Raw genomic sequence first — 23,131 nt, forward strand, 5'->3', positions numbered from 1 at the left:
TTATAAAGCAGCAAATAATCACCTCTTAGTGGTGTCTCACTGTTGATATTTGCCATTTTGGCCTTTTCAGATGGTTGTGAAGTCTTAAAACTGTTTAAAAGGCCCTGAATGTCTTAAATAACAGCAACACGATAATTCTTTTAGAGGCGCTTAGTACGCACGAAGGTGCTGGGTGACTATTTTACAGTTTACAGTTAGTTTGACTTCGGTTCGCTTTGTTCTCAGGTGAATTTGTAATAAATGCTAGTAAAATGTGCATATTTTCGTAAGTTTTAAACTGATCTTGGTTGGCCTGACATAAAATTTACTAGCTGTTTTGGCTGGCTCCTCCACAAGGTGCAGAGGGGAGGGAGGGGGGAGGGGGGGTTATTTGCCCCAAATGCCCCATCCTGGATCCGCCATTGATAGTATTCACTATTGCGATATTTAATGAGTAGCTATCGTGATAGTAAAAGTTTTACTATCGCTCAGCACTAATAGTATGTAATATTATAAAAATTATAGTTACTTTATTTTATGGGTAAAATGTAGCTGTAACTAAATAGTTCAGTTGCAAGTAATATGTAATATGTAACTAGTTACTTTTAAAAAGTAACTGCCTCAACACTGTACTATTCCATAAAGGTGATTTTTGTCACGTAAAATGTCTCTAGGATGATTTTTAAAGGCGGAATTTTTGGTGGTGCACAAAATAATATTTTCTTTACTTAAATGGTGATTATGCATACACATAATTATACACACAACATACAGTAGATAGTTACACATTATTGTATATATTATATGCAACAATGCATCTTATAGATTGCAGACCATTGGCAACCATAGTTAAAGGCAGAAAATAATTCCAGCTAGCAAGCCAGGTGAAGTACAAAGCACAGTAAAAATATACAAAATTAATATTAAACCAAGTACATGCACCAACGTTGTAATCTACCCATTGGGAATGTATAAACAGTGTCATATATAGCCAGTACTCAGAGCAGTGTGTGTGTGCCTATGGAAATGATACATATGCATACATTCAGTTTAACTGGCATCAGAAATCACAATACCAAAAATAATTAATGCAACTAATACATAAAAAAACACGTTAAGTTAGCTATATAGTGGTATTAATTGATTTGTTTATATTTTAGGTATGACATGTCTCTGAAGATGGTGAAGACACAACTGGCAAGTCGTCCCAATCAAGCCAATATGGCACAATAGACTCTGTTGTAACTATAGACCACTGGTGATTTGCCAGTAAATCAGTGGTGTGGCATTGGCACTAGTTGGTATAGTGATCACAGTCTATAATATTGTGCATACACAACATACAGGAGATAGCTAGTTACACATTGTTGTATAGGCAGCAATGACTGCAATGCATCTTCTTGTTGCATATCAAAGCATTTGGAAATTTGCTATACATTTGTTTATGACAAAATAACAGCTGTTACAGGCATGTCCAATACATTTGCTTTAGAAAAAATATTTGAAATGAAATTAATTATTGTGTAGTACCATTCACTTCGAGTCCGTTAAGTAATTTTCAGGGTATAATACATGTAAAGGAACTCTCTGTGAGTCTAATGATGTTAAAAGAACTCCAAATTCATGAAATTTAGGCTCATCAATATGGCCTAAACCAAAGTGGTTTAGAAAATGGGTGTTTCGGGGCCATGTACGTAATATATGGCATAATAACCTGTGACACATGATAGACACCTCAGATTCACCACTAAAATTTGGGAATAGCAGTGTGGAGGTCCACAACTCCCTTGAAATTTTGTACAGCTCTCTTATTGGATTTCTGATTTTGAAATCTGAAATACCTGGATTTTTTGTAAAGTTCCGTGAATACTACCTTATTTGCAGCGTCATGTATGCTACGTCCAGCATCCTCACAAGAGGTCCACAACTTTCATAATGTTTATAGCGATGAAAATCTAAACTCAAAAAGAATTCCGTGCATTTACGTATACTACGTATCATGTGATACTACTATTCTGGATATCTAAGATATTAATTTGCTCTGAAATCTTCAAATCTTGCCATAAATAGCGCATCAGCTGTTTGTTCATGAGCGCATCAGCTGGTATCTGAGCTGGTCACAGTGTCAGCCGGTTGTTCACTGATGCCTAGAACGTATATGCTGGATACAAAATACAATTACAAACATTAAAGCATACTTGTAATCTTGTTGTTTACATGTAAAGTGGCCTCTAGCTCTCCTGCAATCACTCGCAGACGCTCGCTAATCGTTTCCTATGTGAATTCTGGAATTATCATGGGTATGGTACTGAGCATTATATAGAATTACACATACATCTAAGTCATCAGCATGAACAGGCAAAATTATTATATGGTTGTGCCTTTGGTCACAGGTGAATCTATCCCCATGTCTCTATAGTATGGAGAAAGACTGAGTGTGGCCACAACTAGACATTGGGTGACCTGCAGTTCGAATCCTGGGGTTGGAGAGATCAGTTTTTCCTTACTTTGGCCCCTTTTCTGTTACACCTTATTTGCTTTAAGTCATTTTTAAGTCTGAGTCCTAGGTTAGGTAATCCTAAGGCTGCAGCACAAGTTGCTGTCAGACCTTCAGTGCTGGTCACTGTAAATCATTAATAATAATAATAAATACTTTAGGTTTAAGGAAGAAAATCCATCCCTCCTGGAGGAAGACTGAGTGTAGCCCCAATTAGACATTGGGTGACCTGCAGATCAAATCCTGGGGTTGGAGGGATTTTTTTCCTTACTTTGGCCCCTTTTCAGTTACACCTTATTTGGTTTAAGTCATTGTTTAAGTCTGAGTCCTTGTAACTAGGTTAGATAATCCTAAGGCTGCAGCACAAGTTACTGTCAGACCTTCAGTGTTGGTCACTATAAAGCTTTAATAATAATAATAATAATAATAATTTATAAATAAATAATGTACAAGTTGAACTGGATCCTGAAAAACAGCTAAAAATTAATTTAAAGTGGATATTTTCTCAAGAGAGTTAACATTTCAGCCAACCAGATGATTAGTAGTGACAGCAAAGGTGTTAACAACAGACATGTATGGTTTGGCTCCATTACAAGTTCGAGAAAGGGCTGTAATGGACACTGCACCTCTATGGTGTCCCCATATAGGAAATGTATCATGAAAATCTTGATTGGCCATAAATATTGTGTCAGACATTTGAATGAAAAGATTTTGAAATATTTTTAGTATATAGCACTGCTTGAAGTATCTTAGTTTACTACAGTGGTATATCCCCAGTACATGGAACAGTTAATTGTTTGTTATTTTAGTAGTTTTTGAGTAAACCCACATTCACTGATGTTTTACTGAGAGTTTAAAACTTAGTAAAATAAATATGTTCCATATACTTAAGTTTACTGACACTTTACTATCAGTATATCTACAGTAAGGCATCTTAACAAATTAGTAAACTAAGAACCTTCAAGCAGTGTAGGTCAAGCAGTACTGCAAATGAGCCAAATTTCAAGACCATGCATAATTGTATGTGGGGCTCCTGGCGAGCTGCTGGAATAGTACATCATATGAAATCACAGAACAACAACTGCTACTACTGCCAAACATTTTGGTCTACCTTTTTTATCATCATTCTAAACAAAATTAGGTGATTAGTGCACTGTTAAAAATGAAGAGTAACCACCACTCTAAAGAGTTCCCAGTGTAGGGAGGATCTAACACCCCTGGAGAGTAACCAACACTCTGAATAGAATGACTATTACTCTGAAGAGTAAGTGACACCACCTTCAGAGCATGTGTTACTCCTTTAGAGCAATGACTACTCTCCAGGGGTGTTAAATCCTTCCTATTATGGGAATTCTTTCAGAGTTGTGTTCATTTAACAGTGCAGAAGTGCTGGAAGAGACTTCAGCATCATTGAGAGAAACCTGTGAAATGAAGCACGAAAATTTTGACACTCATCACCCAGATGGTGAGAAGTCTCAGATCCCTTCCAGACTAACAGCATAGATAAACTATGCATCCAACCTTATCAGAATACTCTAAAGAATATTTGGCTTTACTTGTCTTAGATGATAGGGCATCCTGAATTTGAAAAATCGTGCTTCGTTTTGTGATTTTTGAAAGAAAGCAGTCCTATGCTGGGAATCAAACAAATCATTTGCTTACTGCTGTGTGTACTTTTTAACTACAACAACTCTAGATAAGATCTAGCTAAGTAGCAAGTTTCATCCGGTCATTTGTGCGGAGCACAACATTTTAAATATATATTTTATGTCTCATGAGATATAAAATTGTTGATTCTCATAAAGATCTCAAAATAATAATTATTATCTGAGGACCTAAGTTGGGATAAACATTACAAAGACATTACCGCCCGTGCATATAAAATGCTCGGATTTATTACAGTACTTTTGTCCCCACTCATTCACCTTCTATATTGGTTAGATTGTATGTATACTAGCTACCCTCATTCGCCCAATCTTGGATTACACATCAACTATTTGGAATCTTTATTTTATGAAAGACATTCGTAAATCAGAAGCAGTTCAAAGAAGAGCAACAAAATTTATACTTTCCTTACATGATATGATCTACTCCCAAAGACTCCAAGAACTTTATCTACCCAATTTACTTTACCGCCACACCAGATTATGACTTATAAAATTCTTAATAACTTAGTATCAGTGGACAAAGATTCCTTTTTTGCTTTAAATACCAACCCTACCTGATCAAATGGACTCAAAATTTACAAAAATTGTTTCAACACTACTGCATGTTAGAGGACAGTTTTTCACAGAGAATCATTAACGACTGGACTTAACTCTTGTTACCTCTACATCTTCTAGGGGCAATGTGTTGCGAATGACCAAATGTGTTTTGTTGCAAAGCCATTCAAGATTGCATAAGCATGTGATTATTTTGTGTACATTAAAATCACTTGTGCAGTGTCAGTGGATAGGAGAACAATCTTAAAAGCTATCCACAGAGTTTATTTTATCACTCTAAAAGGAAGCAGCTGGGAGGTATTGACGCTACACAACAACTTTCATTCAGGTATCACAACCAGGAGAGTGGGTGCATTCAACCCAGGGGCATTCTAAGCTAGCTCACCTGGCTTACAATCGTCGTATAGACCCAATACAGGTGAACTGCTGCCATAGCAAACATCCGCCATCTTGGAGTACAACCCACTGCGTAACCCTCATAGCATAGGAAAGTGTATAGGTCAACCTTTGCTGTAGAATGCAGAAAAAGCAGCTCTATACTTCCTGGGTACTGTTTTACTCTTATAGAAAGCAACATTATCAGGGTTGCAAAACGGGCTGTACTCTAAGGTGGCAGATGTTGCTATGGCAGCAGCTATCAGGGTTGCAAAACGGGCTGTACTCTAAGATGGCATATGTTGCTATGGCAGCTCACCTGCAAAGGGTCTATATACAAAGACTGTCGCTTTAATGACACACATGACCCATAACAATGAGTCAGACGTGTTCTGTTTATGATTACATCATAAACTTGAACGGCTTCACATATAAGCAATTCACGATGCATTGCCCTTTAACAACATATCACGACATTCTTATTTTCATTGTTTACTATCCCTGTGGAATGCCATGCCAATTCTAGACTCAAACATGTCAGTTTGTTTGCTGAAATCTAAACTGAAATCACATCTGTGGGATCATTTTCTGAGAAACTTTGATGAGAATAATAACTGCACTGTCCGTCACCAAAACTAAACCATCAACTACCAATTTTAAACACTTATAATTTAACTATGTAATTACAAGTAGTTAGTAATAATAACTGTATGTTGTTATGGCTGTTGGTTGCTACCAACAGACCTTTGGTGTTTTCAGCCTAAATAAATGAATGTAAAATCCGATATTTCTGTGAAGACAACAATTGTGCTTCCGGTTTTATGGTGGATCTAGCAATGGTATATATATAGTAATACTACGATGAACATCCCACAAAAGTAGGGGGATCGACTTGTAAAAGTTTTTTTTTCCAGTTGTGGAACCTCATATCAATGAGCAAAATCATACACATAATTTAAAGTTCTACAGTTCATTTAGTAGTAGGTTATTATCGTATTATTAATCATTGTTTCACAGGCATGAGGCATAATGACTGAATTATACAAAGAGAATTCCGGGATGAAAAGTAGCAAGGCCTGTTGAATGAGTAAGTGTGCACGTCTGTGAGGTATTTTTGGCTTTGTTTTCAAGCAGGAACAGTCCAAACTGGGCCCTTTTCTTCTTGCTCAGCCACCATTCTATATGAGAAGCCATACAATGACGTACTTAAATGTTTTGAAGATGGTTTGCTTGCATATTCAGCTTTTTATCCATTATAGTAAAACTTAAATACAACTCAGGAAGCTAATCCTGTGCAAAAAGGTTTGTTTATAGATAGCTTTTCTATAATATACGTAGGCGTGATAATTATACGTGGGCGTGATTATATACATGGGCAAGTTGTTGTGACGTGCTATGATATTACTTGAGTAAAACTTCACTAAATCTTATGCGTTGCACGAAGTTCGCTACAAAGACACAGTGTTCACTCATAGCTTATAAAATATAACAATAATAAAGCTTCGATCTTACCACTACAGGCCATCTTCCGCTACGCAAAGGAATCTTGTGGTTTATGAACTAATTACATGTGGTGCCACATGTCTACAGTGGTTTGTGCAAAGGTATCATACTTACAGCTAGTGACCACAGCTTGCATATGATACTTCTGGATTATTGAACATTCACTTGTACTTGCCAGGATTCCATGTCTCTTGACAGTTAGCTACTCAGCTCAGTATACATAATATCTTAGTATGTTTGCATTAGAGTTGTTATTCATGGATTCCCAGTTCTTTTAGAACCACAAAATTTCCATTGCTATTTCTATCTTGAACATGAATTTTCAAATAATTTTATTACTGTGTTAGTGGGTTTATTTTAGTGCTTTCTTCAAGGTTTAGCCATATTATACAATGAATAATGGCCATACACTCGCATCAGTTTAGGAAATGTATGAAATGGGAATCATGGAAACAACTCGGTTTTCCTCTTATACTATTAGTACGAAGAATGCCAGTGTAACGATGACAACTAAGAGTTCCAAGACTATAATTTCACATGCATGTATCATGACAATATATAGCTATGGGGAATAGGGATCGCTTAGAAAGCCACAAAACAAGAAGGGATTGCTGGGGTGGTAATGTAAACCACAAATCCCTACTTTGACCTAACTAATGTAACAAAAATGATGCCTTTACAGAGTCAAAATAGTGATTGAGGTATACATTACCACCCCAGCGATCCCTTCTTGTTTTGTGGCCTTTTTAGCGATCCCTATTCCCCATTTGAAATCTTCAGTTTTTTAAATTCATCTAGTAGGTAGTTGATTCCACTGAATAATTGTTCTAGGTAAGAAAGAGTACTTCAGTACTTGTTTGTAGGTGAATAAGCTTGAGGGGATGGTGGGAACAAGTGAGTGATATTGGAGCTAGTAAAGCCACTGCTGTTACGCCGGTGGATATACTTACAATCAGGACAAAAGTTAGGTATAGCTTGCTTAGCAATAACTAAATGTTTAGAGTTTATGGCTATATCACATAATCATATAGTATAGTAGCTAAACAATATCTATGGTATAATTCTTACCCGCACAACTGGTGTATCCGTGAGGCTGTAAACGACGCACATACTTATTGCACCAATAGTACTCGCTACTAGCATTAGGAGGCAACGGACGAGTCCAGCCTTTCCTGCCATAAGACTAATTGCGAGGGGTCGCCAACACCTTGGGACTCCCGAGCACTATCTCAGAAATTCAATTAAAAATCCATTAAATATTTAGAAATCTCAAATCCCAATCACGTATTAAATAGGTTACTCTCGTTTTCGTCCGTTCATGAGTTCAATTACGGCCGCCGCTCTATATACACTTGCACATGCTCCGCCACATGGCGAGTCTTCTAAGCCATGCTCAATAGAAATCACTGCTCGATAGAAATCACTTGATAGCACTGGGTAGTCCGAGGAGTAGTCACTTTAAGCCCCTTGAGTCACTTATCGAGCAAGGACAACGATTCCGCCCTCGAACGCTTCAATTGACAGTGCAATTAAGTACACCTGTCTCTTCTGAAGTTCCTCTGATCTCCTGTCAGCTACTCTCTTAGGTGTTTCCTGCACAATAATTAGTAAAAACTCGAGGTAAAAACATCTTCGAAATTAGAATTATAATGTATTTATAAATACTTTGAAATACTTAAATATTGGGACTCCAGTACACAATTTAGGGATTTTTCGTGGGCGTTGGCGACCCCTCGACTAATTGGCTACAGTAGGGTCCGCAAACCGAAAAATCAACTTTTACAAATCAATCCCCCTACCAATGTGAGATGTTCATCGTAACATACCATCAGGGCCGCCCACAGCGGGGGGGCAACTGGGGAATTTTGCCCCGGGCCCCAGCCTGAAAGGGGCCCCAGGAGGCCCCATGAAGGGCCCCCTGAATACCTGTTTAAAAGATCGATATACTCTAATAGAGCAGTCAGATCTAAATACTCTAATAGAGTAGTCACAGTATTCTTCAGAGGAGCAGTGTAGCAAGCTTATAGATAAGGAGATATGGTTGGTGATGGGTAGTTATTGTCATTGCCAGCAGGTTGTGACGTTTTTTTTTTTTTTTTTTTTTGGTCTTCACCTTACAACTTGGGTGAAGGGCCCCACTTTAACTCTTTGCCCTGGGCCCCTTAATTTCTCTGGGCGGCCCTGCATACCATTGCTAGATACACCATGAAACCGGATGCAAGATTGTTGTCTTCTCAAAAATATCGCTTTTTGTATCTCACGAGATGCAAAGTTTATTTTTAAAATTTCGTGCTCCACACAAAGGACCGGATGAAACTTGCTAGCTATTTAGCCAGATCTTATCTAGAGTTGTTGTAGTTAAAAAGTACACACAGCAGTAAGCAAATGATTTGCTACATTCGCGGCACAAAGCTGCATGCTTTCTTTCAAATAATTAGCTATAACGAGACGAAACACGAACTTTCGAATTCAAGCTGCCCTACCAGCCAAGACAAGAAAAGCCAAATATTCTTCACAGTATTTCGATAAGGTTGGGTGCACAGTCTGTCTATGTTGTAAGTCTGGAAAGGATCTGAGACTTCTCACCATCTCAGATGAGCTTGCTCAAAGACGATTAAATGTCTATGACATAGTTTTCTGTATAAATACTTTGGTTTGTTTATCATGCTGTAATATTGTGCTGCTGTGTTATGCTATAATAATATTAATGCTTATATTATTTAATGATGTTTGTTTCTATTACTTTAGTGCACGGTGGGAGGTGGAAGCGTCCATGATGACGATTGGGCAATGTGCAAATAAGGTGAGTGTATGCTTTGTAAAAAGAAGCCCACGTAGCTGTGCAGGGCTCATCTTCAGTACAGATCAGCTTCTGTATAGTCTTTCATTATTTTATTTTTCCCGAGGGGTTGCCAACGCCCACGCAAAGCACCCAAATGGCGTGTACGAGACTCCCAATCTTTATGTATTTTTAAAAGCATTTAGTGAGATTGCTAACTAGTAACTACCTGTACAGTTGTTGATCTACATATTGTTCTAGTTATTCATGATCGATCATTGTCTACTTTGTTAAACTCACTTTCTCCATTATTTTTACATGATTTTGGATTTAGGATTTGGTTTCTAATTTATTTGTGTATTTCTCATTGGATTTCTCACATAGCATACAAGAGTCCCAAGGCATTGGCTACCCCTCGCTTTTTACCAAAAGCCAGTTCATATCTAGTTGACAAAGATAGTGTGACCATCTAATTATGATATTACAATCTAAATTAAATTCTTGATCACAGATACACATTTCCCTTGTTGCTATATGTGGCACACCACAAAATTAACCAATGTAAACAACCATTACCATACCTTGTAGTGTTTTATTTTTATGTGAATATGTCAGTAGTGAAGTGTGTGTGTGTGTGTGTGTGTGTGTGTGTGTGTGTGTGTGTGTGTGTGTGTGTGTGTGTGTAGTGTGTGTGAGTGTATGTGTGTGTGTTGTGTAGTGTGTGTGTAGTGTGTAGTGTGTGTGTAGTGTGTGTAGTGTGTGCGTGATAAAGATTTTTTTAAATTCACCAATTTAAATGTGACTGTTTTTTCCACAGGTTTATATGTTGGAGAACTGCAAACAACTAACTTGAAATTTTTATAATGACCATTTTTTTTAAATATTTATTTGATTACATGTACAAAATACAAAGATGTATCACATGATCAAAAAAGTTATTAGCATGATGTACAAGGACTATTGACCATTGAAAAGTTGATGAATTAAACATTCAAGAACGGAATACTTCTCCATTGCAACTCGCCCACGCAATATAGCGCGAGCGTCACTAATAATCAGTGCTCGGCCGGGGTATGCGACTATTGGATTGAGATGGTGATTTTTATAAAATTATTTGTACCGTGTAAAACGTTCGTCACGAACGGTATAGCTAGCTGAAGTATTCAAGAAAGGATAGATCTAGCCTGGTATAACCTGGATTCGTTAAAAAGTTCGTGCCTGGATTTTTGGGGTGAGCCAACTGATATTTTCATTGCCAATGGTTCTATGTGTAATGTTAAACCCCCTACTTTGTACCATGAAGAAGGCCGTATTAAGCTGTTACATTTTACGTGAAAGTAGATGTCATGCTGGCTATTCCTGCTAGAACCTGGGAAAGGTTTAAAAGTTATCTGACGCTCCATAACAGAGCCTTGAAAACCTGCTTCCAGTGTAGACGCGTGTATCTTGTCAATAAAATTTTTTTATTAAAAGTCGCTTAATTGTTAGATATGGTGAGCTGAATCGCTCAAGCTGAATCGCCCATCTACCTGAGCTATTAGTCTAAAACCATACTGTATTCAATGGGATACTTGCGGAAGACTAACCACTCACTGCTGTAACAACATTCACTCACTGATGAACAGCGTCTACTACACTTTCAATGTTTCAGTAGAAAAATGGCGAGTAAAATTTTGGCGAATCCATGCATACTCGCCAAATTCGCCAAATTTTTCTCCCGCCAAAATTTTCCGCTATACGGTATATATAACTTTAAATAAAATCTGCTGCAGGTGTTGATAACTTCCCTTGCTGAATTTTTCTTGCACTTGTTAATGTTTAATTTCTCATGTATTTACTCATTACTTTCTACTGAACTATAACTGTTATATTAGACTATAACAAGTTTGATACTGAAATTTGATTGGCTGAAAACGTGGTCTCTAAATCTCGTAGAGCCACGGTCATGTCCAATAGAGACCACGCTCTGAGGCGATACGAAACACGATAATTACGTGCCTGTAACATTGGCAATGCATGGGCATTTAAATGGCTAGTAACAGCCGTACTGAATTAGAGGGAAGTGTAATGGGCTTGTTTGTACTAATCAACACTACATTACTTGCTTACAAGCAGCTGTCGAGGCACAACAACAGCAACAATGAGTTGTAGTCCACTCGCTGAGTCCAGTACTTCGATACATAGCACGCGCCTGTAACATTGGCAATGCATGGGCGTTTAAACGGGTAGCAACAGCCACGCTGAGGTCCCGCCATGTCGGGAGGTGTAGAGGGCTTGTTTCTAGTAATTAGCCATACATTTCCTATTTACAAGCAGCTGTCAACTCAAGGTACAATAACGAGTTGTAGTCTAAATAAGTTATACGTCAAGAACCACTGGGTTCTACGGGATTTAGAAAACCCTCAGGCCCTTAGTAGCGCCCTCGCTGTGCTCAGGCGCTACAGCCCAGGGCCTTCGAGTTTTCTAAATCCCGTAGAACCCTGGTTCTTGACGTCTAACTATTATTTAGAGTGTATTTTGGTGTTTAAGTAACCTCTAGATTAAATCCAAGCCTGAGAAATCATGCTACTATAAACACAATCTGATCTTGCTTTTTTGGTATTTACATGTCAAGCCTTAATTTTGGTGCTCCTGCTGCAAGTCTATGTAAGCAAAAGTTTCAAAGGGGGTTTGCTGAACCACAGGAAACCCTGCATGTTTATCTACCCAGTGCAGTAAACCCACTTTCCTTTGCAAATCATGAATATGCCCATGCATACTAAGGGATTTTGGTGGGAAGGCTAGTGTCATGTATATTGATGGCATGTTATTGACCAACTTTGATGTCAATGATGACTATGGTGACTAATTAAATGCACTCTAACAGTTTCACACATACACAGGTGGGAGCTGCCATTACCATGACATAGCTATACTACAGGAAAACCAATCATGCTGGGTACTGGCCAGACCTATGCTGACCTTAACTAGCCTCAATATGCCATCGATAGTGACCTCTTTGATGAATTGGTCTTGGTATATGTGACCAGCAGTAAACTGATGAGCTGACATTTACACTATAATAGTTATTAATGTGTATATAGTTGGGAATGATGCAGAGTCAATGGAAGTATAAACCTGAAGGTCTGAGACTATATTGAGCATAGCAAAGGTCCTGAAGGTTTATAAATTCCATAAATTCCATAAATTCTACACTGTGCCTGTGTACCTGCTTTAGACTCTACACTCAAAATTAATTGGCTCTTCCATGACTGTAGGTTTCTGTACTAGCATCAACTAAAGAAACTTGATTTTCACAATAATACTAGTGCATAGCAACTACTCAGGTGATGTATGCCCATGTGAAATTAAGCACCCTCGTCATGTCACCACATGTTAGGAATGCATACTCATTGAGATTTTGAGCATATGTTATAGTAAATTGTGTCTGAAGGCTTGGAGTAGGGTTGGGCGATATACCGGTATGACGGTAACAAGGCGATATTACAGCTGGCAATGTTAGGCGCAATCTGTGAATTTGCGCAGTTTATAAATTGCGCTGCGCATTTTGTGAATTCATAAAATGCGCAACAATTTATAAATCGCGCAGGTGTCGTACTGACATATGGCAAGGGGCAAAGCGAGATTCGACACATTGCAGTTGTATCGGTTGCCGACCTACTGTCGTTCCAAATGTTGGATCACGAGATTTCCTCGTGGCAGTGTATGCGAGGTGTGAGTTTCGAATCACTATATCAGTGAGTTCAGAGATACGTACGTCGGAAAGGGTCATGCACAGAGAGCTTCTGTAGAGGAAAATATCTTGATCCCAATCACACCTCCAAAAGCTGAAACAGTAACTTAACAGAGGAGAAGGTGCAGAAGATAACAGACGTTTTGAATGGAGTAGAAAGAAGTGATATTTCTAACCCTTTCATTGCTGAAACAAAGAAGCCGGTTTGTTTCGTTGAACTACCCACAGCTCATGCAGTGAAGTTCAGGAAGATGTTCTATATTTGCCTGCCAAGCAAAGGGTAAGAAACTAAACCTGCTTTGTTTGTGCCTGCCCTTCACAAAATTCTGTAATTACAGAATGAGAATGACAAAGCTGAATCTCATTTCCATTGAGATTGGTTGTTTAGGCCATTTTATGCCAGACACAATTGCCCAAGTAGCCAATGCTTGTGAAGTGGTAAAGAAGACCATAAGATCCCTGTTTGAGCAGGCTGCTTGCATTGCTGTCTCCTGTTCATACAGAATTTTTAATTCTAGAGCCTCCCCAGACTGGGATCTATCGGTTTGCCTAAACTGAATTTTTCTCCATTGCTATAATTATTATTTTTGTATTGTAATTTTAATAGTGTAAGTCTTGCCAGGGCTCCTGTACTGTCCATCCAGTGCTTGGCACCCCTGAGTCTAGACCCCTGTACTTAAGTTGTATTTTGTCTTAACAAAACAAGATGTCTCTATCTCTCTTAGGCCCCCATCGTTTAGTTGCAACAGTTGAGAAATTTTATGGTGTACTAGAGCATGTGCATTCAACTGAAAATGGACATGTAGACTACAAGAAAATACTTGCAGAGGTATGGAAGTATAGTGAATTACGTATGCTATCATGAAGCATCACAAAAATTTATAGCCACTAGCCATAAGACCTAGACATTGTGGAGATGGGTGGTTAATTATATAGCAATATTATAATACTGGACAAGTAGTCCAGTTCCCAAGTTTGTAATAATGCCAAGCTGTAGTGAAGGACAAGTCAGGCTGGATTTTAGCTGATATTTTTGCAAGAGACCAAACCTTTGTGATCCCCATAGACATAGCAACCAGCTATCAATTTATGGAGCCCACCTATCAATTTTCTGATATTAGTTTGGAAAAAGATTAATAGAACAGTCATTTGTTCTAATAGAGCAGTCAGTAAGTGGTTTTAGAAGAAATCTGTAGGGGTGTGCCTCCAGACCCCCTAGTTATGTGTGTATTTTCACACTGTATTTAGCTTTACAACTACCTGGAACATACCCCCTGATTTCTTCACTGTTCAACGTCGCTTGGTATCTCAATTTGGCATACCGCAGTACTTATAATGAGAACATCATGGACCTACTTGAGTCTTCTTTTATATATCTTTGCTGACAGTGGAAGATGTTGATTTGTGGTAGCTAGCTTCACGTAATGGCTTCCCTACACGTGTAACAGAAGTTATCTGTATTTTCTGTTACTGTAGTGACTGGAATGGTTCCAGAGGAACTTCCCATGCAATGCTGTGTAACTGGCTGAACATGGCTGAAAGTAAAGTGTAGTGGTCTAATTATTGTTGGGCCACATTCAGATGAATACATGAAGTCTGGAACCTGTTTTCAGTTAACTATTTGACTTTACTCTGTTAGAGCAGACTACCATGAGTGAAACTCAACTATCCTTTGTTTAAAATGAAATGTATTGAAATAAGTTGGCTCCTTCTGGATATAAAAGTCACGAAATAATAGATGCTATATTCCATGAAATATATAAATACTGTATAAAGCAACCAACATTATTATGACACTAGTGGTATACTGCTGGTACTAGAGGTACTGCTGGTACTAGTGGTACTGCTGGTACTAGCGGTACCGCTGGTACTAGTGGTACTGCTGGAACTATTGGGACTGCTGGTACTTCTGGTACTGCTAGTACTGTTGGTACTAGTGGTACTATTGGTACTAGTGGTACTGCTGGTGCCAGTGGTACTGCTGGTACTATTAGTACTACTGGTACTATTGGTACTGCTGGTACTAGTGGTACTGCTGGTACTATTGGTACTGCTGGTACTAGTGGTACTGCTGGTACTATTGGTACTGCTGGTACTATTGGTACTGCTGGTACTAGTGGTACTGCTGGTACTCATAGTACTGCTGGTACTATTGGTACTGCTGGTACTAGTGGTACTGCTGGTACTGGTGGTACTGCTAGTACTGGTGGTGCTGCTGGTACTCACAGTACTGCTGGTACTAGTGGTACTGCTGGTACTAGTGGTACTGTTGGTACTAGTGGTACTACTGGTACTAGTGGTACTGTTGGTACTGCTGTTACTAGTGGTACTGCTGATACTAGTGGTACTGCTGGTACTATTAATACTGCTGGTACTACTGGTACTGCTGGTACTACTGGCACTGATGGTACCACTGGTACTAATGGTACTACTCATACTGCTGGTATAGTGGTACTACTGGTACTAGTGGTACTGCTTGTACTAATGGTACTGCTGGTATAGTGGTACTACTGGTACTAGTGGTACTGCTGGTACTAGTGGTGCTGCTGGTACTACTAGTACTACTGGTACTGCTGATACTACTGGTACTATTGGTACTGCTGGTACTACTGATACTGCTGGTACTACTGGTACTAATGCTACTACTTGTACTGCTAATACTAGTGGTATTGCTGGTACTAGTAGTACTGTTACTAGTGGTACTGCTGGTACTAATGGTACTGGTGGTACTGCTGTCACTGCTGGTACTAGTGGTACCGGTACTGCTGGTACTAATAGTACTGCTCGTACTACTTTCTATAAAGCACGTTTATGTTTTATGGCTTCCTAGATACATTTTCTATTGATTTTACTTGTCAGGTTTATTGAGCATGATATGATGGGTAATTTTAATGGCACTGTATCCAATATAAAATAGAATTAATTAAGCAAATGTTGTAGCAAGTTTGGTGCTTTTATCAAATAGTGAACGACTTTTTGCTTAGATGCTCTAGATCTACCATAAGAGTTAGGATTATTTTGTTCTAAAAGTAATGGTAGCTATTATAGTAGGGCTATCAAACTTAACTAAAACAAAGAAGTTTTTAAAATAAGCAAACTAAAGTCAACAGAGCAAGTGATGATGGTTACTGAAACATACGTAACTATGATATGCATAATGATGATAAGGGCTTGAGGGAACGGTTATGGGATTGTTTAATCCTTTAGTTTTTCTGACATCAACTGTAACTTAGCAGATTTGTTAAATGGTTTGATTAATTTTAATTTTGATTTGATTTATATATTTAACCTTCAAGCAATCAGCTACAGCTGTTCTTCCTTGCCCAGAGAAACACATCACATACATATAAGTAAACACCAAAACAATACAAAATATGAGCAAAGACACATCAACACAGTTGCAAAGCAAAAACAAACAAAAAAAAAGACTACACACACATACAATTAATAAAGTGAGGTACAAATCTCACAATACTAGTCAGGTTATCAAGCAATTGTGGGTAAAACTTAAATTCACAGAAGCTATTTTGTGACATAAGCATGGTTACTATGCAGCTAATTAAGCTTTGGCAAAATGCCCAATGCCTACACCTCTCCAGCAAGTGAAATGTTGTTTTAAGTGCACAGGATAATCCAAAGGTAAACTATAGACCATTTTGCAAACTTCACCCTGTTGTCTGCCAGACTATAGGTAGATTGCACAGTACAGTGGAATCTGTCTTAGCAGCCACTTGTATAGAAGGCTACTTTTGTATATATAGTCCAAATAATATAGTAAGGCTATTTATGCCCATTTAAATGAGGACTCACAACCATCTTTAATGTAACAATCCAGTTTCTATCTAACTGATTTACTCCTCATCAGTTTGGTTTTTTAATCATGCAGGTAGATCAACTATATGTTACCACCCCAAAAACACCTTCGCTGTAAAAAAGGCGCGCCCAAGAAACTACAAGTACCTGGAACCCAATGTAAAAAAGAAAAAGAAAAATCAGCTTAGCTGAAGTGAAAAGTAACTGGTAACTTAAAGAGCTGATATCTGAAGCGGCCAAGAATACAATTACTAAAGTTTAATCCATGCAAGAACACCTTGGCTATAAAACAGGTGTATACATGAAAGTAACTGGCAACTGAAATGGCTGATATCTGAAGCGGCCAAGAATGAATGGTCATATACAACTAATTCAAAAATTTAACACTGAACCTTTATAATTCAGCTGTGTTCTATATTCACTCTTGCTGCATCGTAAAGTAATTTCTTTTAACTCTAATTGGCTGGTAATTTGGCCGCCTTTTTTAATAGTCAGTATAATAGAGCAAAAAAAGGCGGCCAAATTACCAGCCAATTAGAGTTAAAAGAAATTACTTTACGATGCAGCAAGAGTGAATATAGAACACAGCTGAATTATAAAGGTTCAGTGTTAAATTTTTGAATTAGTTGTATATGACCATTCATTCTTGGCCGCTTCAGATATCAGCCATTTCAGTTGCCAGTTACTTTCATGTATACACCTGTTTTATAGCCAAGGTGTTCTTGCATGGATTAAACTTTAGTAATTGTATTCTTGGCCGCTTCAGATATCAGCTCTTTAAGTTACCAGTTACTTTTCACTTCAGCTAAGCTGATTTTTCTTTTTCTTTTTTACATTGGGTTCCAGGTACTTGTAGTTTCTTGGGCGCGCCTTTTTTACAGCGAAGGTGTTTTTGGGGTGGATATCACTCATTTTTGTCAGTGATAGACTCTATATTTGGTTTAAAAGGTAATTTTTTTGGAAATGAGCAATTAACATTAATGCAGAATATTATCTTGGAGAGTCAGTAAAATCCATACATAATAATGATTGTTTCATAACACCGTAAATTTGGAAGTATGAATTTACGGTGTAGTATGACTGTTCTATTAGAGTAAATTTATCTTTACTGCCTGCACGTGATGAATATATCTCATATCTGTGCATGTTAAATGCTTCAGACACCTAATTAAACTTGCAAGTGCCTAATTAGTTCACAGTTGCTACACAGCTATAAATACATTTGTAATTGTTATCATCATAATCATTTAACCATTTTTTAATATTTTGGTCGCAACTTCAGGATTAGAGCAGCAAAGAAAGGAATAGAGGAATCAACCATCAAGACTTGTATATGGGAGATGGAACAGTATTGCGATGGACAATGCCGGTATTAACCCCTCAACGGTGTTGCAGTACAGTATAGATGCAAGACCAGAGCCTCGATCGCCACCTTTTGACTGTGGTCACAACTTCAGGATTGGAGCAGCAGAGAAAGGAATGAAGGACTCAATCATCAAGACTCGGGGAGATGGAATAGTATTGCCATGGACAATGCCAGCACTAACCCCTCAAGGATGTCACAGTGCAGTATCGATACAACCACTCCAACCAGTGCATAAGACCAGAGCTCGATCATCACCTTTTGACTGAAATTTTTATACTTGATGAAGCAATTAAAACAAAAAAGTTGTAGTACTTATACTTTCCTGAGGGAACATGTCCCCAGAGTCCCAGACTCCCTTGCCTGTTCAGCAGAATAATAGGATTGAGCCTTACTACCACTTTCACCTTTATTCTTGGCCTGAATGTACATATCAGCAACATAATACAGTAGCTGTAGATAATGCTAGTTAATTCCCCTAGGCAGAGCTATAGGGGTGGGAATTTTTCCCTACTATCATACTATCATAGTAGTTCTTCTCGCAGTTCTTTGCCTGGCCATCATCAACTGCTGTCCATCAACTGCTGTCAAAACATTAGTCTCGTCCCCCAGACCCTTCCTCAAGCATGCTTATCACACAAAAATAACTTAGTTTAGTAGTGTACAAACAATTATTCATTGACAGCTTATACTACACTTACCGCATTGTTGAACCATGTATACCACCAGAATCCACCAGATTGACAACTAACACGTGATCTATTTAGGGGAAATCTCGTGGAAAGTCCCTAATTACCTTAAGCGGACACTCATGATACGTGGTTTTAAATTGAATGGTTTAAGAATGTAACTGGATGGTGAGGCGTACTTTAATCGGCTCGACTTTACTGAGAAACTCGAGCCCCTCGTGAGAAACTACATCGCTTGAGCAACGCTTGAAAAAGTAAGAGTCAAGAATACTGAGGGACTCTATGATATATGCCGGTCTTGAATGCTAACGAAACGAGGAGTGAAGTTTGTGCAACGTGTCACATCGCCACACACTGATTCACCGTGTTTGTGCGATAGGGTTTTTGGACCTGTCCACCAGATGTTGAAAGGAAATTCATTCCAACTTGTCACGAAGTTGTTGGTATACTCATTGTTGGGGTCCATGGGGACATCGATGATCATTTACCAGTCAGCTGTAAGTAATGTCACAACAGAAGGAAAGGAACCATTTCCATACCCCTATGGCATACTGATTTTCCAGGTCAGTTTATGTACACCCAACCACAGAAATGTAGAACTTTGGTTGCAGGTGGAAAATAAACACCTTTTTACTCAGTTACAAGAGATTCACCCAGCTGGGATAAAATGTTGAAGTGAATGTCATTAGTACCTACTTGCGGTTCATCAGGTATTGGACAATTCCAAGTGTCCAGATTATGCGGTTGTCCTCATGTTCAAGTTTACACGTTTAGGCAAGTTCCACAACATCCTATAATCTATTACTATATCAGTGTGGAATAATGCTTATATAATATTTTTCATATTCCAGGCTTTAGGTATGTGTGTATTGTATTTAACACCTGCTTGTTGGTTTTTGCAGGCCATCTGGTCATACTGGTTTATCCACTAGCAGTTGAATGTGATCATGGTACATATGTAAGTTGAGACCATGCAGGAACAAAGATGAGACCATGCAGGAACAAAGATACAGGTGTCATGAATTTCAGGTCAGTTGACATTCAGAGGAATTGTATTATTGCAATTGTTCTTTTTGTAGTTATCAATTATCAGTGACCAGTTTGTGATAGCGTACTTTTGTTTGACTAATGACCAAATGTTCTGGTTTACATGCTTACCCAACAGTTATGTTACTCACTTAACCTGCATATGGGATATATATTTTTAGTTCATTTTGATTATTCATCCTTTATTGGTACAGCCCGGCATATTGATTTTTTGCACATTCTCTTTTTAATTCAGTGCCTGCTGGATTGTTTTTTCAGATATCGAAACAGATGTCTTTGGTGTTGCGACCGATGTTCCAGGTCAGTTTGCATGTGTGTTTAATTTAAGGTTGACTTCAGTGCCTGCTTATTCTTTTACAGGTCTCGGTATTGAGTGTCATGAATTTCAGGTCAGTTGACGTGCAGAAGAATTGTATTATTGCAATTGTTGTTTTTGCAGTTATCAATTATCACTGTATACTAGTGATGTGAATTTGCAGGTCAATCTACTCAGATGTATCAGGCATAGTGTTGATGGGTTCGAACAAGTATCCAGTGTAGACTGTAGTGGCATCAAGGGTGTTAATTTCCAGGTCAGTTTACATGTTGTGATGTTAGTGATTTTTTCCTAGTACCCAGATATTAAGTGTATTGTATTTAATGCCCACCTGTTATGTTTTTAAGTTATGGTATATCAGTGTAGACAGTGCAACAGTAAGCCTTCTGTGTTGTAGTAACTATTTGTTTCATAATATTATGCTGTTGTCCCAGAATGGCACAATTTTTGGGCAACCAGTGTGAAGTCCAGTGGTACAAACATTGTATTATGACCAAGTTGTGATAGCGTACTTTTGTTTGACTAATGTCCTAATGTTCTGGTTTGACTAATGTCCTAATGTTCTGGTTTAACATGCTTACCCAACAGTTATGTTATTCATTCACTTAGCCTGGGATATAATTTTTGTTCATTTTGATTATCCATGCTATTATTGACACAGCCCGGCATATTGATTTTTTGTACATTCTCTTTTAATTCAGTGCCTGCTAGATTGTGTCATCAGATATCGAAACAAGTGTTTTTGGTGTTGCGACCGATGTTCCAGGTCAGTTCCATGAGTGTTTAATTTAAGGTTAACTTCAGTGCCTGCTTATTCTTTTACAGGTCTCAGTATCGTCATGCTGACATACAAGAAATCATCACTATTGTTGGAACTATTTTTAGTCAAGTCTTGATGTGATGTTAATTAACGTTGTTACACATTGTTGTATGTTTACCATATGGCAAGAAATTATCATGGCCATCATGAAATTTGAATATTGTGTAAGTTGTGTGGACCAACCCCAACTCATACATGGTCACTGGCAAACCACGAACCACATTCGAGCCACAACACCAACCACATTCGAGCAATCCATTACAAAATTTTGTTGCACCATTTGTGTGTGCATAATACTTAATGAAAGCCACAACACAAGCTACATGGTACATACTACATAGAGGTGGTAACCCCTAAAGGCTTGTTACCTTTTGTATTCACCTTACCGGCCTTTGTGGTTAATCTATTAAAAATTACATGTAAATAGAGAATTGAAGAGTATGCTTAAAGCACCTTCACTAGTGATTTTGTTCTTCAAACCATAAGACAACTGGCGATTTATAAACGCTCGCATGGGGTGTGGTACTAAATGGAATTTAAAAGATTTCTGCTTAAAACGCCATCCCTAGGGAACTTACGGTTCAGCACGCTGTCACAACTTGTTTATCAGGCATTAGAGTTTGTGTCCACGTCGTGTCTTTAAAAGTTATTGTAGGGATTAGAGATTGATTGAAGAAAATACGCGTATAGGCAAACCAGGATTGGATAATGTCAGTGCTAGATGGACTATACAAACACAACTATGTTGACTGGTATAACGTGACAGTAGTTGTAACATAAGGTAGAGAAATAAAGTGAAATACGCCTATTTTTTATTTTGCGATGGTTACTTTTTTATTTTAGCGAGGTCGCAAGAAAACTATAACAACTCCTAAAGATTTTTTATCACGTAACGCAATACAAATCTATTGAGAGATGTTGCGTAATTTAGGACTAATATTGCGAAACCGGCCCTACACGTAAATAACTCACAGTAGTGGCCGCGCGTCTTTTAATTGGGCGTGCGCTTTGTAGTTTCTTGGCCGCGTGACTCACTACCGTGAGTCTTGATTATTATACAGCAACTTCTGCTATTTATCATTGAAACAAAACAATTGAACAAGGGATCTGATTCTATGTGATGTTATATATTTGAACTTTAAGAAAGTGTTTTACCATGTTAGCCCCTATTGCACAAAATAAAATCTATATGGGATTGCTGGAACATAAGTTTAAATGGTTTGTAGCATATTTATTTTACTACCATCAATATGTCTGCTTTAACAACACCTATACTATGAGCTCCTCCCTGTTTTATCAGGGGTTCCACAGGACAGCATCTTGGGCCTATTATTCCTTGTTCTGTTTGTTAACGTATAGTGATCTACCAAACTACCTTCAGTTTTGTCTATGCCAGTGATGTACACTGGGTGGCTTACAATTTGTGCAGACAGTGCAGTGATATCCAATTCTGTGCAGCGATGCAGAAAATGCAAACTAGAGACTAGTGCAAACTGAAACCACATCTGTGAGTAAGTGAGCAACTTCAACAATTGTGTTTTTTATGCTGCATGTTGAATACCAATGATGACTTGTGAAAAGCACACCAGTAAGTTAGAAGTTTCTTTTCATACTCTTGCTGTAGCAAAGTCCATACTCCACCTCTAACTTCAGTATTGACACTTTAACCATCTGTTGCAATACCACATATTTTTCTTTGCATCTTGTTCCCAAAATTACTGAATGCATTCTTTACTGCTCCTACAACACTACTGGCACCTCGTTCTGCAGGCTTTTCAGTTGACACAGTGCAGTGACTAAATCATTTTCTTTAATCTAAATCACAGCTACAGCTATGTTCTATGTTTGATATGCATCTACATGACAATCAACTTTACAGATGCAGCCAAACTTCCAGTCAATTTAAAGAAAGATATTATAGCAATGCACATGATGATGCACTGGGTTAGTATACTGTGATTAGGGACAATATTATGGCTTGAATTCTCCTTCTAT

General features: G+C 38.1%; 2 protein-coding genes across 8 annotated transcripts in view; one reads left to right on the forward strand and one right to left on the reverse strand.

Moving 5' to 3' along the window:
• Positions 1–8,792, reverse strand: part of LOC136262927 (uncharacterized) — a 38,976-nt gene extending 30,184 nt beyond the window's left edge. The window contains exons 1-3 of the mRNA XM_066057345.1: positions 8,760–8,792; positions 8,312–8,396; positions 7,645–7,757 (exon numbers count right to left, since the gene is read on the reverse strand). Coding sequence (XP_065913417.1) covers positions 7,645–7,755 — 111 coding nt within the window. The 5' untranslated portion in view covers positions 7,756–7,757; positions 8,312–8,396; positions 8,760–8,792. The remainder of the gene's footprint in view (positions 1–7,644; positions 7,758–8,311; positions 8,397–8,759) is intronic.
• The window catches only part of LOC136262929 (uncharacterized), a 100,923-nt gene extending 79,629 nt beyond the window's left edge, over positions 1–21,294 (forward strand). For 3 of the 7 annotated variants that reach the window (XM_066057348.1, XM_066057349.1, XM_066057350.1), the window contains 4 exons: positions 20,236–20,389; positions 20,480–20,572; positions 21,018–21,082; positions 21,142–21,294. In XM_066057348.1, coding sequence (XP_065913420.1) covers positions 20,236–20,389; positions 20,480–20,572; positions 21,018–21,082; positions 21,142–21,217 — 388 coding nt within the window. In that variant the 3' untranslated portion in view covers positions 21,218–21,294. Of the gene's footprint in view, positions 1–18,792; positions 19,517–19,564; positions 19,728–19,855; positions 19,983–20,235; positions 20,390–20,439; positions 20,573–21,017; positions 21,083–21,141 lie in introns of those variants that run through there. The other 4 variants (XM_066057351.1, XM_066057354.1, XM_066057347.1 and 1 more) reach the window with 4 other exon arrangements.
• The last annotated feature ends 1,837 nt before the right edge of the window (positions 21,295–23,131 follow it).

This window comes from Dysidea avara, chromosome 8, assembly GCF_963678975.1.
Source record: "Dysidea avara chromosome 8, odDysAvar1.4, whole genome shotgun sequence".
Lineage (NCBI taxonomy): Eukaryota > Metazoa > Porifera > Demospongiae > Dictyoceratida > Dysideidae > Dysidea > Dysidea avara.